Genomic DNA, 15,345 nt, shown 5'->3' with positions numbered 1-15,345 from the left:
TAAATCTTTTAAGATTTCTTTTGCAGTCCTGAAAACAGCATCAATAGCGCCGAATTCTTTTATAAGTTTGGAAAGTTTTGCGACCCAACGCAAAACCTGAGCAATGGCTTCAGCAGCTCCAGCTCCACCTTCAGCAGCAGAGCAGCCTCTGCTGCTTCTGCTTCTGCCGCTTCTGCTGCTGCTGCCTCCACTGCCTCTGCTGCTCACTCCGCTGCTGCAACCGCTGCCTCACCGACAGATGTAAAAGCAGTGTTCCAAGTTATGCCCTCACCTCTCAGACCAGTGTAAGGTACTGAGAGACCTGACACACAAAGACAGTGAGTGGAAATGGACAACAGAGCATGAGGAGGCATTCCTTAAACTGAAAGAGACTATAGAAAACGCTCCAGTATTGAAATATGATATATAGCATGCTAATATATATATCCCTGATGAGGAGCTGATAGTACAGTGTGACGCTTCAGACACAGGTTTGGGTGCAGCACTCGTGCAGATGGGGAAGCCAGATGCTTTTGCAAGCAGGGCACTGACACAAACTGAGGGGCACTATGCGCAAATTGAAAAAGAGTTTCTAGCAATGGTCTTCAGCATGGAAAAATTCCACCAATACACATATGGCCATAAAATCACTGTCCAAAGCGATCACAAGCCATTAGAAACTATAGTACGAAAGCCCCTACTGAGTGCACCCAAAAGGCTGCAGAGCATGCTGCTGCGCATACAAAAATATGACGTGGAGGTCATTTATGTGCCTGGAAGAGACATGCTGCTAGCCGACACTCTAAGCAGAGCCTATTTTCCTGAGAGCACACCTGCGGAAGCTGAAGTAGAGACCGTCAATATGGTGCAGACTTGCCAATCTCAGCAGACAGACTCGATGGCATAAGGTCTGCCACAGAAAAAGACAATACATTGCAGCTTCTCATTGAAACAATGACCCAAGGGTGGCCCAAGGATAAGTAACAGGTACCAAGTGAAATCAGGCCTTACTTCTCATTACAAGGCGAACTAAGCCACCAATTTGGCATAGTATTCCGGGGCGAGCGGGCCATCATTCCGGACATACTGAGATCAGACATCACTAGCCGCTTACACTCATCACATCTGGGTGTTGAAGGATGCCTACGTAGAGCTAGAGAGTGCGTCTACTGGCTGGGCATATACGACCAGATCAAAAAGTATATAGCCAAGTATGATATCTGCAGATCAATGGACGATAAGCAACAAAAAGAAACACTAATGTCACATGAAGTTCCAAGCAGGCCATGGGCAAAGGTGGGCACAGACCTGTTTGTGTTTGATAATAAAGACTATCTCATCACTGTTGATTATTTTTCAATCCTTTGGGAAATAGACTATCTGGCAGATACCAAATCTACCACAGTGATAAAGAAACTGAAAGCTCACTTTGCCCGCCAAGGTATTCCGGATACAGTGATCTCAGACAACGGCCCACAGTAAGCGTTCTGGGACTTTCAAAAATTTAGCAAACAGTGAGGGTTTCCGCATGTGACCTCATCACCTGGTTACCCACAGAGCAATGGTAAAGCCGAGTCAGCTGTCAAGACAGAAAAAAGACTGCTCACCAAAGCCAAAGCAGCTGGACAAGATCCTTATCTTGCACTTCTGGACCACCGCCACACGCCGTCACAGGGCCTGGATAGCAGTCCAGCACAGCGGCTACTCAGTCAGCGTACCAAAACACTGTTGCCAACGAAAGCAACGTTGCTAAGGCCAAAAGTTGTTCAGGTCAGCCAAAAGCTGAAGAACAAGCAGCAAGATCAGAGGACATACTACAACAGACAGCTAGAGACTTGGACATGCTTGCCATGGGTGACTGTGTGAGGATACAACCACTCACACCATAAACTGCCTGAAGACTAGGCAGGGTGCTGAGGCCAGTGGATAGGAGGTCCTATGAGGTTCAGTTGCACTCTGGAGGCGTCATTAGGAGAAATCGCAGACACCTCAGGCGTGCACCGGGGGTGACCTTCAGTGACCCCCTTGACATTGAGATCAGCGTCCCCAGTCAGCCACTGGCTGTGGGACAAGAACTTACAGAGACTGTCCCTGTTCCTCACAATGTCACAGCAGGACATACGCCCAGAGACACTGATAACAGAGAGACTCCTGTCACAACCAGGGCTGGTCGCACAGTGGTACAGCCGTGGAGGTATAAGGACTGTGTGGTATCTTGCAGATGAATAATTTGATATGCACTTTGCACTCTGGGAAAGTAAACAAGCACAAAAGTTAAGGTTTATATATGTTGGTATTGATGTGATCGTTTGCACATTTCAAGTATTATTTAATGGTTGAGTAATATCGAACTGTGATACTAGATGATATTTATTGTGTTTTCAGTTTTGTTAGGTGCTATTTTCATCAGTTGCTGAGGGAAGATTTGGATTGATGATCACACAGAACTGTTTATGATGTTGTAATAAGCGCTGTTACTGTTAGAGATTTGTTTGTTGATTGAAGCCAAATGTAAAGATAACAGCTCTAACTCTCAAAGGAGAAAGGATGTAACAACAGGAACTATTGTTAGGAACCTTTGTTTAGTTTCCGGTGCTCACACGAACATGTTTTTAGAGTGACACCACCTGAGTGCCGTGATCGAGGCATTGTTTATACCCTACACGCTTATTATAACAAAGTTTGTAACCCAAGTGGGTGAAACCACGAGACAGTGTGTGTTTCTTAGAAGGAGAGAGCAAACTTTAACATAGTGGACATTGTGCGTCAGTGACTACAATTCATGCTATTACCACCACTATTTGGTAAATAAATACATGTTTTTATGTTATTAGAATAAATTAATCATAATTTATGTAAGAATGTTTTGTTTATATCAAAAAAAATGTTGTGCATCATTATTTACATGATATGAGTAACATTTAGTGTCTATGTTTATTTTGTAGGGCTCAGGCGCATATCGTGATAAAAAGGTCTACAGGATAGTTGAGGAAATTCCATTTAAGTCGAGCGAAGATGATGAAACTGACAGTTGTGACAATGAGGATGAAGGGTTGCCAGAAAAACAACTAATATCAAATCCTAGCAGTGACCGTGACAGTGGGCCTGAGGATGCTGATGGAGCTGTGGATACTGAGAATGTGGGAGGAGCTGATGATGTGCCACCTGCCAGAGCTAAAGCACAGAAGAAAAACATACATCAATGGAGAGCCAAGGACAACCAGTTTGAGGCAGACTTGCCACCTTTTTTAGGAGTGGAAATTGAATGTCAGTGGATCAGAACCAAGTGAATTCTTTACACATCTATTTCCTGAAGAGCTGGTGAATGAGAGTGCAAAAGTAGTACAGTAGATTTATATTGAAATAATGGAGCTCCATGGGAGTTGTTATTGTATTTGTGCTGTATTTCGCACTGATTTTTGTTTGTTTTCCCAATAAATGGTAAATGTATTTACCATTTGTATAGTGCCTTTCTAGTCTTCTGACCACTCAATGTGCTTTACACTACAAGTCTTCATTCACCCAGTCACACATACTCATACACTGATGGAGGTGGCTGCCATGCAGGGTGCGACTGCTCTACCTCTGAGCCACAGCCGCCCTGAAACACTCATTTTAGTTTTCAATTGAGAGTAGAAGCACATGTGTTTTATGTTTGTTGAGCCGAGGAGTTAATAGTGAGTATTAGCATATGTAAAAATGTGTTAAACAGCATTACAAATACAACTTATTTTATATTATTTGATTTTTATCATTTTTTTCATTGATTTGTTAAATACACACGTTTTCTGTATCTGTTCCTCAGATGCACAATGTCCACTCCATGTGACATCACAGTAACTCCTTAAATAATTGGTGTAGAAAAAAAAAACAATAATAATTTGTTCTTTTTATACCTAAAGATAAATAAAAACACTTGGGAAAAAATCCTGACTGAGGCTTTCATAATTCGTGCATGAAAGGTTTAAGAAATTAGGTTCCGTTTGCGTTCTCAATTTCGTTCACGTAAAACTCATGCATTTCGGTATCCATCATTTTCCATTACTCTGCTATATTATTCATTATCTTGTTTATTATTCACTATTCACTTTTGTAAATAAACCACATATTTTACTTAAGTCGTTGTCCGAAGGTCCTTGTGAGCTGGAAACAGATGATTCCTGTACTGAGAGCTGATGATAATACGAGATTGATTAATTACTAATTATTAATACTGATCCAATATTAATTGATTTATTCTCACAATGTATTCCAAATGCGTGGGTGGTGCCCCCTTTCCATGAGTGCAGTTATTATACTTAATTGTTTAATAACATATTTCCCCTTCACTCTCCTGAATATATTATTTGATAAATTGATAAACATTCTATGTATTTATTCAATGTGTACATGCAGTTGCTCTCTCTGGTTTCCATTGTTATGTCACTTCCTCTAGTAATTGTAAACACCTTTAGTCAATCTAATTAGGTGCACTCAAGTGTTGAAAGGAAGTCAAACAACAAGCATCAAATGTTGGTCCTGATATATTCAACTGAATGCATGAAATGAGATGGACCAAGGATGGTTTCAAGTGTTTAATCAGTCAGGGAACATCTCAGAAATGACATGCACCGAAGCTCAGTTTTTTTTTCTTTGTTTTGTTTATTTTTATATCCCTTCAAAGCATACAGTATACTTGATTAATGTGTCTGCCACTGGTGACAAGTGCACATGAATATACTCTTTCAGGTTGCAAAGATTAACACACAAATGCAGAACTGATTAATGTGGATTCCAAAACACATTTTCCAGGGTTAATAATATACATAATCTCAACTGCACACCAATGGCACGCCCTGACACTTTGTTTATCAAATGTATTGTAAAAATGGAGTCAGATGGATTAAAAATGGTCTTGTTTCAAAACACCTTCTCACTTTGTTAAACTATTTCCTGTTGATGCAGGTGGAGCAGCTTCACATGAAGTATGTGGCAGATAAAGGTTTAAGGAGGATCGTCTTTGCCACTACATTTCTCAGTGAAGCAAGAGTGTTTTTTTTTTTTTTTTTTTTTTTTTACCATATAATTCCTTAACCTCTTTTAAAACAGTAGATTTATTTATACATGCTGGCTAAACACCAAAAAGAGTATATAATCACACAAGCATGGAGCCACAGCTGTCGTATGGTGGTTCTCATGTTAGCTTGTGTTTTAGTTTTGCCTGATGATATGTAAATATGATATAGTATAATATGATATGTAGATATGTAATATGAGTGAAGACGAAAAGATAGAGCTGATTAAAAATACGAAAGATGTCTGTAAAAAGTGAAATGAAATGAAAAGCAACACCAAATAACCGAATAACTGAACAGAAACCAAACAAACCTGACAGCATCTGATTTCTTTACCACAGAGGTAAGGATTTAGCTTCGTTTAATTGATCCGTAAGCTGGTCAACGTCTGCCTGTTTCACTGGAAATGTTCCAAGCACAGGGAACTTGGACACATTTGTGGAGATGAACTGGATCAGGTCAGAGAACCCTTTGAGATACGCATCACCAGCCACAAGGAAGTCTTTCATGTCTCCTCCTGTTGGCACATTGAAGACAGTCTTTCCATCAAGCTTGTCCTGGAGCCTCTGTGCGATTTTGAAGGCTGCATCAACAGACTGAAACATCAAAATACAAGACATCAACCACCTGATCAGCGCTGCATTATTCATTATTTATACTTTAAACCTCATCAGGAAACTAAACAGGACTCATATTAGTATTGTTGTTGGATTGAGGTGCCCCACACAGACAAACAAAAGAAACAAACAAAAAACAGCTTAACAATCTGTTCAGTGCAATTACATTCTGGTAAGTTAATATAGTATGTGGTTGTGTTGGTCACATGTGACTGTGTAGTGGTGTTGGACCTACCTCAGATATTGGAGTCATGTATTTTGCAATGACTGATTCCAGAGGAATCTCAAACCCATCAAGTACAATGGTGTCATCTTTGTGCTCTTTCATCCAATCCAAGACCTTCTGACTCAACTCAGTCTCAGTTTTGATCACAGTGGTCAGAGCTTTAATGGCATTACGTTTCTTCTTTACATCAGTGGTTTGGTGATGCTGTGCTAGTTTGTCGAGACCAGTATTTACTCCCCACAAGATAGCACCGATGGCTACATTCTTGCCAACAAACCTAGCTACCTTCGGTATGCTAGTTGTCACCATCTCAAGGAAGGATTTTAAAGTTTCTGTAACTCTGGAAAACCGTGAAACCTCAACCCGGGCTTCAGCTATTTCAGCTTCTACTTCCTCTCTAATTTCTTCGGGTAATTCTTCAATCCCCTCTTCGGCTCCATCAATAGCTTCTTCAACTCCTTCAATTACTTCCTCGATTTCAGCCATTTCCAGAATGGTAGGTCTCTGATACCCTAAGAAGACAAATATTTGAATGTCAGTAGTTGTAGTCTTGACTGCCACTATAATTGTGTCCCGTCAAAGTCATATCAGTTTTTTTTCCAACTAAGATTCATTCAGAAATCATTTCGATTCACATGATTTAAGTTTGATTAATAACATTTATCTTAACAGGTGCACTAATGGCATCTATACAATGTATGTACATCTATAGCTACATATTTAGAGATTTTTGAATGTAGCCTTCTGAATGCATCACAAAAAGAAAGTATGGTAAGTATGTTATTTCTTTTTAACTAATTGCTGTAATAATATTATGCTTCTACCAATCACACACCATTTAAATCACCAGACATTTAAGTTCATACAATGGGCTATTCACACCAGGAAAGTCCGATAGTTAACTTGCTTTGGTCTGGACCTTTTAAAAAAAAGACTTGGTCCAGTTTGTATTCACATTGCATTTTTTGAAGAGCGGACCAGCGTTGTAAACAAACCCACGTGTGCCCCGTAGCTGCTCAATCACTGGATAAACATTATTGGTGGGATCTTTGGCAAAGTTTTTTCACTTTAAGCCGCTGCATTATGTCCATGGCTGAGGTCCCTGAAGCAAGTTTTGTGAAGAAAATTCACATGCAACCAAAGAATTAATCAAAGAATTAACCTTACCTTTAGGCTGAAATACACAAGAAACTGAAGAGGAAAAAAGTGGAACAGAACACAGAATCTTTGTTGGATGCAAACTCTCACGAGATGAACAGAGTTGATGTCAGGCTAGATGAATGAAGCAATTTGAACAGGATGATACCGGCCAGGGTTTTTATCGCAAACACAGGGAGGTGTGGAGAGCTCCAAAGAACACATGATGCATGAGTTATTTGTCAGTTTGAAAAAAGCAGTTTCACTAGTTGCCTACATGCTGCTGCAAGTGAACTAAAATAGTTTTAACCCTTACATACTGCTTATATTTAATACATTCACAGTATGGTCCAGGTTAATTTTAACCCAGACCAAGAATTCCCCCATAGTAAATATAAATACCAAATTTTAAACTACTATTTACTACTATCTATTTTGATTGGTAAAATAGTATATGTCCATAACAATGAATGTGAAGTGAATCCTTAACAAATGTTTCAGAGAGCAGGAAGGGTGTATTTTATAAGTTTTTTCACTTTAAGCCGACACTGCGTCGGAGTTCGGGTAAAGCCTGCCTTGCGAAAAGGTACGCGCCAGAGAAAAGGTCCGCTTCAAGTGGACTAAAGGAACCTGGTGGGAATACGACCAATGTAAACTTTATCAAAACTATGGCACAGAGGTTAGAAAAGCAGCTTCACATCTGCATTATGTCCATGGCTGAGGTCCCTGAAGCAAGTTTTGTGAAGAAAATTCACATGCAACCTAAGAATTAATCAAAGAATTAACCTTACCTTTAGGCTGAAATACACAAGAAACTGAAGAGGAAAAAAGTGGAACAGAACACAGAATCTTTGTTGGATGCAAACTCTCATGAGATGAACAGAGTTGATGTCAGGCTAGATCAGTGTCGGCAACCCGCGGCTCCGGAGCCGCATGCGGCTCTTTCGTTCCTCTGTTGCGGCTCTCCGTGGCGAGCGGTGCGGAGCAAGGACGCTGATCAAAGCCGTTCACTTTTTCACGCTAACTTACTGCCTCAGAATAGCGGAAAATACTCACTCATCAGTGAACGAGCGAGAACTACACAACAGCTGAATGACACTGAATGCCACACCACACTCACGGTTGTAACATCAAACAACCAAAAAACACTGAACTCTCACAGTGCATTGCAGCACATTTACTAGTTGCTATCGAGTATTTAATTAAAATGTATTTTATTTTAGTGGGTTAGTTTTTTAAATATAATTCTAAATTTGAATTGATGGTGATCTTTTAACATTAAAATAAAATGTATTTAATTTTTTGTCGCTCAAAATATACGTCACAACTGCCGACGTGCGAAACCCGCCGGCAGGTCCAGCCCGCTGTTTTTTGAACTTTTCGACCCCAGGTAAGCCAACCACGGATAAATCCCTGTTATGTTACATAAATGCAGTTTCGTTTTCTCTGTAGCAGTTATTTCATTTCATAAATGCAACACACTATAGGCCTAGCATAGAGGTAAAAACGATACATGCAGTGTTATCTTCATTTTAGATGTCAGAGGGGTTTTGTGGCTCCCAGTGTTTTCTTTTCTGTGGGAAACGGATCAAAATGGCTCTTTGATTGTTGAAGGTTGCCGACCCCTGGGCTAGATGAATGAAGCAATCTGAACAGGTTGCTACAGGCCAGAGTTTTTATCGCACCCACAGATTATTTCCTTATTTGTTTTCAAAGAACAATCTGTTCTCTTGAGCTGATGGCACCTGTCATGCTGGATCAGCCTGATAAGATAGTTCTTCATTCTTGTTCATTTAATCAGATTTAACATTATGAAAACAGGTTAGGATCTCTGTGTTAATGTCATTTTGACGAGTTAAACCTGTTTGGAACACTGTGGAACACTCTTACAAAGCTTCAGAAAATTTTAGAAAACAAAATTACTGTTATTGCATGTTATTACATAACACATTTACAGTTCCTGAAACAAATATACATTTCAGAAAACAAATTTACAAGCGCTATATACACACACACACACACACAAACACACACACACACACACACGTATATGGTGTTCTGTTGTTTGTAAAAGTGTTTCGCCGCTTGTTCATTTGTTTCCTGAAACGTCAATTTGTCTGAAGCTTTATAAAAAGTGTTTCACAGTTTGTTGTGTTGGTTTGCACCTACCAGCCACCGTATGTAGAGGCACGTAGGCATCTGGTAGGGACCTGTGGAGCAGTGGTTAGAGCTGCAGTTTGGGGCTGAAGGGTCCCAGGTTCGCAGTGCCTTGAGCAAGCGCCTAACCTCCAATTTGCTCCCCAGGCACCACCTACTTGAGGCTGCAGCCCACTGCTCCAACTGCACACACTACTGTGTGAACAAACAGATGGGTCAGACAGCAGGAACATAATTTCCCCTCAGTGGTCAATACAATGTGAATTATTATTATTGATGTGCGGCCAGTACGGGTGTCTACAATGTTGACAGCTCCATATTCCTGATCACAGTCTCTATGTCAAGTGTCAAGCATGTCTCTACTCAGAGTTACAGAGAAAATGCTCACAGGAATCTGCTCAGTGCAAAACTGTCATTGAACTATTTTCTCAAGCAGATGAAAAGTTAAAAGGTAAGGGTTCCGGTATATTTGAGCATGAACAAAGACATATAAGGTGAAGCTGAAAAAAGCAAGGGAGCTAGCAAGGACCTCAACCAGGTCAGGGCAACCAAACAGAACAACCTCAGTTTTACTTTCATTCAATTTTAGAAAATGTATCAGTTAAACAGTTAAAACGTATTGTGGACTGAAGCCAGACCTTAGAAATGCCGTTAACCACCCACAGATTATTTCCTTATTTGTTTTCAAAGAACAATCTGTTCTCTTGAGCTGATGGCACCTGTCATGCTGGATCAGCCTGATAAGATTGTTCTTCATTTTTGTTCATTTAATCAGGTTTAACATTATGAAAACAGGTTAGGATATCTGTGTTAATGTCATTTTGACGAGTTAAACCTGTTTTGTGTAGCTGCCTGATTAAGTCGTTTTATCTTCTTTACATTCAGAACTTTTAAAGTCACCTTGGTAGGCCTTTGCATTTATTTATCTTTTTGTTGTGATCCTCTTCCTTTCTCCTGCCTTCATCTGGGACTTTAGGGTCTATGTTGTTGCCTCTCACTGCCAGGATGACTTTTTCTATCCAGCTCCTGTTACTTCAGTTATTTTGCTTTTTGCGTCCAACTAATTTGGGTAGCTAGTGTAATCAGGCCTCAGCAAAAGTTCAGTAAGCACACATTCTTTCTATTCCTGTAAAATCGAGTCTTTTTCTGATAACCTTGTTGTCACTGCTGCTTTCCCACACTGTCAAAATCACATAAATGTTTTACTCCTGTAGCCACGCAGCCAATCATGTCAGACTAAATATGCTGATTTTGTAAATCTGATCTGAACTTTTTTTCCCCGCCACATGGTCAATGCACCCTATTGTATGGGCCGCTAACAGTGAGTGTTTGTTTTGTACTCATTTCATGGTTGTATGTTTGTATTATTATATTATATATTATTATATATTATACATTATTATACATATATTATATGTTATTTTTGCATTATATTTATATATATACGTACATATGTATATGGTGTTCTGTTGTTTGTAAATTGTTTATTTGCGTGCGTTCCTTCTTGCAAAATTCGGCCTCCAGTCTACAACACGTGCAGAAATATAGGCACCCCTTTGTCTTTTCAAATGACACAATGTCACACAGGCAATGCCAGTAATCATCATCTCCCTCTCTGTCTCACAGTTCACGTTGACTTTGGCTGGGTAAGGCACGTAGATATGGTGGCTGGGAGGTTCAAACCAACATTACACACTGTGGAACACTTTTACAAAGCTTCAGAAAATTTACATTTTAGAAAACATTTTTATGTTTCATAAAACAACATTACTGTTATTGCATGTTATTACGTAACACATTTACAGTTCCTGTGTGAACAAACGGATGGGTCAGACAGCAGGAACATAATTTCCCCTCAATGGTCAATACAATGTGAATTATTATTATCTCACGGTATATTTGAGCATGAACGAAGACAGTTAAAATGTATTCTGGACTGAGCCAGACCTTAGAAATCCCGTAAACCACCCACAGATTATTTCCTTATTTGTTTTCAAAGAACAATCTGTTCTCTTGAGCTGATGGCACCTGTCATGCTGGACCAGCCTGACAAGATAGTTCTTTGAGTCGCCTACATTCTTCATTTTACTGTATTAACTATAAATACAGCAGGTCTGAGTTCCCATCATCACTTTGAATACAGACAGCCTCCGTGTTTCCTCCGTGCTTCCTTTCAGTCTGACATCATCTGTCCACTATTCGTCTTGTGAGTACTTGCATCTTACACAGATGTTCCAAATCTTTGCATGTCTGTGAGTGTCTCCGGATTGCAATTCAATCATGTTGCAAAAAAGTTATCGTAATGATTTCAGCACCATCCTGAAGTCAGTGATTATCATATGTAGAGTAGTGGAACTTTTGGTGTCTCTAGGCTGTGAAGGTTTTGCTGTGCAAAGACAGAAAAATAATGAGAAGCAATAGGGTGATAAAGGACAATAATAGCTCCATGAAGGTGATGGCAGATGTGTTTAACCAACTTTGGTTATCTTGCACAGCATGGAGAGTTGATTGATATCAAATCTAAAACGCATCTGTTGTAACAAAGGCTTTACCAAGACATTTCAACAAACCAGAAAAGAAAGAAAAAAACAGTGAAACAGATCAAATACAAGGCACAAACAGTGATCCGTGGAAGAAGAGAATCCTTCAAGAAAACATGCAACAATATAAAGCATTCCTAACTATATCTCTTTCTTTCAGGTTAAGTTGTCAACATGGGAGCAGTTGTAGGAGTTGTAATTGATGTAGTGGTTACAGCAGTGGCAGCAGCTGCAGAGGCTGCAGCCACTGCTGCTGCTGAGGCAGCGGCCGCAGCAGCAGAGGCATCAGCAGAGGCAGCAGCAGAGGCAGTGGAGGCAGCAGCAGATGAAGCAGCAGAAGCAGCTGCAGAAGCTGCAGCAGAGGCTGCTGCTGAAGGTGGAGCTGAAGCTGCTGAAGCCATTGCTCAGGTTTTGCGTTGGGTCGCAAAACTTTCCAAACTTATAAAAGAATTCGGCGCTATTGATGCTGTTTTCAGGATTGCAAAAGAAATCTTAAAAGATTTACTTTATGATCCTGTGGCACGTGAAAAATGGAACAGACTGAACAAGTCTCTGGACTTGTTGAAACAACTTCTATCAACGATGGAAGAACTCGGGAAATGGCTGAAAGACCACCAGGATGACATGGTGAAGCTTGAGGGATACGATATCCCTTTGGAATCAGGCATTCTCAGCAAGTTTATGCCACCACTGTCAACGGTAAGGTGTTACACAGTCGTTTGATGTGTTGGATGCACATTGTCTTTTAGTTTAGGAATCCACAGACAAGTGTATCAGAATAATGTGTACAAGATTCAGATAACTCATTACAAATTTCCACAAAATCTTGTATACTAGTATACTGTTCATATGACACAAACCAGCAAAGAAAGATTGAATTTAAGAGCAAGTTGAGTGAATTGGACAAATAATAAATAATTCAGCTCAACAATAAAACAGAACAAAGTGGAGTAGACTACATTTACACATTACATTTAGCTAAAACTTATCTCGGTAAAATTAGCAGTTTAGATTTATTTTTTGAAGCAGACTACAACGTGCAAGAAAATAAAGTAAAAAGTTCAATTCTTAGAAGTTTTACGATAACCTCTCTTTCAGGCAGTTGCAACCTTACAACGACTATCTGACGATGTCAACAAACTGAACGTGCATAAGGAGATGATAAAAGATGCACAGCTGACAACTCTGCACAGAGGCATCATTCGTGTTGTGGCGACATTTGAGTCTCTGGCCAAATACAAAGAAGAAAAGGGGGAGAAACTTCCCGTGTTGAAGTCTCTTCCTGTCAACATGAGTCAAGTGCAGGAATGGAAGGAGGAACTTGGCTGCGAAGATGAAGACACTCTGTCTCTTTTACAGATCCACATCTACAAGTGAATGTCTGTTTAGTGAAGCAACAGGGCAGTTATTTGCCTCATGTCTTTTAGGCACAGCCTACAGAGAGAAGTAGTTGGTCATTGTGAATTATTTTGTTTCCTCTTTAATTTTTCTATGTATCATTATATTAACACGTTTTAACAGCTTCATTTAAAATATTAGCATTTTTATGAAACAACTAACAGTTTTCTTTTTTTTTTTTTTAAACAACACAGCAACAACTTTTTATGTTACTCTAAGAATGTGTACGTTTAATAATGATGACTACCACAACTGTACTTTTAAAGCACAATCCTTTCACAGGTATTTATTTACACAAACAAAAATGAAGTTAAATGTTTTTTTACCAAATCAGCGTGAACGCATCTTCCAGGAGATAACCACACAAAGAAGAGTATATTTTAGCCATTTGTCCCCGCTAAACTCAAACGCAGCCCAAAATCAGGATATTTTCATTCAGCCCAACAACTTGATGTATTGACATGATGTTATTGTGGCATCAGCTTCTGGCTTTATTGTAGCCCATATAACAATACAGAATTAAGAAATCCAACTCCCCAGATGAAACTATGTTTTTGTGCTTGTTTTTTATCTGCTCCCACGGTCTTTTTACTCCAGAGGGGTTATGGGAGAATGACTGGTCATGGTTCCATACCTTACAGAGGCTGCACATCAGAAAAGGTGCCAAGTTGCATGTGCAAACTTGACATTTGAGATGGGCCTCCTCCTGGGGGGCGGCACTGGAGCTTGTTGTTTCTACAAGCTGGACAAGATTGTGAGGAAGGCCAGCTCTGTCATGGGGATCCAGTATATTCATAGATGCCTGTATTTTCTACTGTTTCTCTGCTGGCACATATTTCATTATCTCTTGTAAACAGTTGTTTTTTCAGTACAAAATGACCTAATCTGACAGGACTTTCACTTGAAGTGATATAAAGTGAGATGGAACAAGGATCATTTCAAGTGTTTAATTAATAATCATTCAGGGAACATCTCAGAGATCATATGTACCAGAGCCCAATGGTTGTTTGCTCCCTTTTTAAAGCATACAATATATCTGATTAAAGTGTCTGGAACAGGTGACACCTGCTCAGAAATCTATTCTTTCAGGTCACAAAGAGTAACTATGCAAAGCAAGAGAGCAATAAGCAACTATGTTAAGAAGAACATTTTTAGCGCACTAACTGAAAAGTGTATATTTTCTGATATCGGAGTACTGAGTACCTAAACTAATCAACATTACAGTAAAAATTGTTTGGTTAAATGCAATTGCAGACCTTTGTGTTTCTAGTTTTGCCTGATGAGTGAAGAGGAAACACTGGTTCAAAGACAAACAAAAAATGGCTGCAACAAGTTTCACTAAATAGTTTTCTTTGAAGTTTGCACAGTTACAGATATCCCTGTCTTATGAGAAGCGACACCAAATTAACTACTGAACAGAGAGTAAAGTTAGCTATTGCTCTATTAATGCTAGATTATTAGTCACAGGGAGTGAAACTGACAGCATCTGATTTCTTTACCACAGAGGTAAGGATTTAACTTCATTTAGTTGACCTGTAAGCTGGTCAACGTCTGCCTGTTTGTGCCCTTTCATCCAATCCTTCTGACTCAACTCAGTCTCCGTTTTGATCACAGTGGTCAGAACCTTAATGACATCACGTTTCTTCTTTACATCAGTGGTTTGATGAGGGGGTGCTAGTTTTTCGAGACAAGTATTTACTCCCCAAAAGACAACTGCGATAGCTACATTCTTGCCAACAAAGCTAGCCTAGAAGCTAGAATAGGGGTTACTGTGTTTTTTGTGCTAGCTAGAACCGGCCTGCAGGCCGTAGCCGCCTGCTTGTGTTTTGCACGCACCAATACTCCATTCCCCACAATGCAACGGTAGCCCGCGAACTCACTGCAGCGCTGCAAGCGGGCCTCGGCTTCATTATTCATCAGCATTCAGAGCTGATGTCAACTTTCAGCAACCCCCCTCCCCAAAAATGACTGAACGGAAGGTGGACGGTGAGAACCGGAGGTTTCATGCCAGGTGGGAGGCAGGGAGTATATGTTTACGGAGGCAAAGGGCAAACCTGTGTGTCTTATGTGTGGAGAAAGTGTGGCTGTAATGAAAGAATATAATCTAAGAAGGCACTATGAAATGTCTAAGAAACACAAAGACAAGAATATGGACATGGAACAAAGGCTACAGAAGGTGGAAGAATTAAAACGAGGTCTTAAGTTCTGGCAGGCTCTGTGTATTTAACTTTGACATC

The 15,345-nt window shown here is 39.9% G+C and overlaps 2 protein-coding genes across 5 annotated transcripts in view; one reads left to right on the top strand and one right to left on the bottom strand.

Annotated features, from left to right (window-relative positions):
- The window catches only part of LOC125009152, a 30,853-nt gene extending 22,860 nt beyond the window's left edge, over positions 1-7,993 (bottom strand). For 2 of the 3 annotated variants that reach the window (XM_047586843.1, XM_047586846.1), the window contains exons 1-3: positions 7,044-7,414; positions 5,886-6,388; positions 5,347-5,629 (exon numbers count right to left, since the gene is read on the bottom strand). In XM_047586843.1, coding sequence (XP_047442799.1) covers positions 5,366-5,629; positions 5,886-6,362 — 741 coding nt within the window. In that variant the 5' untranslated portion in view covers positions 6,363-6,388; positions 7,044-7,414 and the 3' untranslated portion in view covers positions 5,347-5,365. Of the gene's footprint in view, positions 1-5,346; positions 5,630-5,885; positions 6,389-7,043; positions 7,415-7,804 lie in introns of those variants that run through there. The other variant, XM_047586844.1, reaches the window with a different exon arrangement.
- Positions 1-14,170, top strand: part of LOC125009149 — a 31,040-nt gene extending 16,870 nt beyond the window's left edge. Inside the window, exons 1-3 of one of the 2 annotated variants that reach the window (XM_047586839.1) lie at positions 11,281-11,376; positions 11,871-12,409; positions 12,809-14,170. In XM_047586839.1, the coding sequence (XP_047442795.1) occupies positions 11,885-12,409; positions 12,809-13,087 (804 nt within the window). In that variant the 5' untranslated portion in view covers positions 11,281-11,376; positions 11,871-11,884 and the 3' untranslated portion in view covers positions 13,088-14,170. Of the gene's footprint in view, positions 1-11,280; positions 11,377-11,870; positions 12,410-12,808 lie in introns of those variants that run through there. The other variant, XM_047586840.1, reaches the window with a different exon arrangement.
- The last annotated feature ends 1,175 nt before the right edge of the window (positions 14,171-15,345 follow it).

Source organism: Mugil cephalus, chromosome 6, assembly GCF_022458985.1.
Source record: "Mugil cephalus isolate CIBA_MC_2020 chromosome 6, CIBA_Mcephalus_1.1, whole genome shotgun sequence".
Taxonomy (NCBI): Eukaryota; Metazoa; Chordata; class Actinopteri; order Mugiliformes; family Mugilidae; genus Mugil; species Mugil cephalus.
Note: the sequence above shows the minus strand (reverse complement) of the source record. Positions and strands in the feature narration are given on the sequence as shown.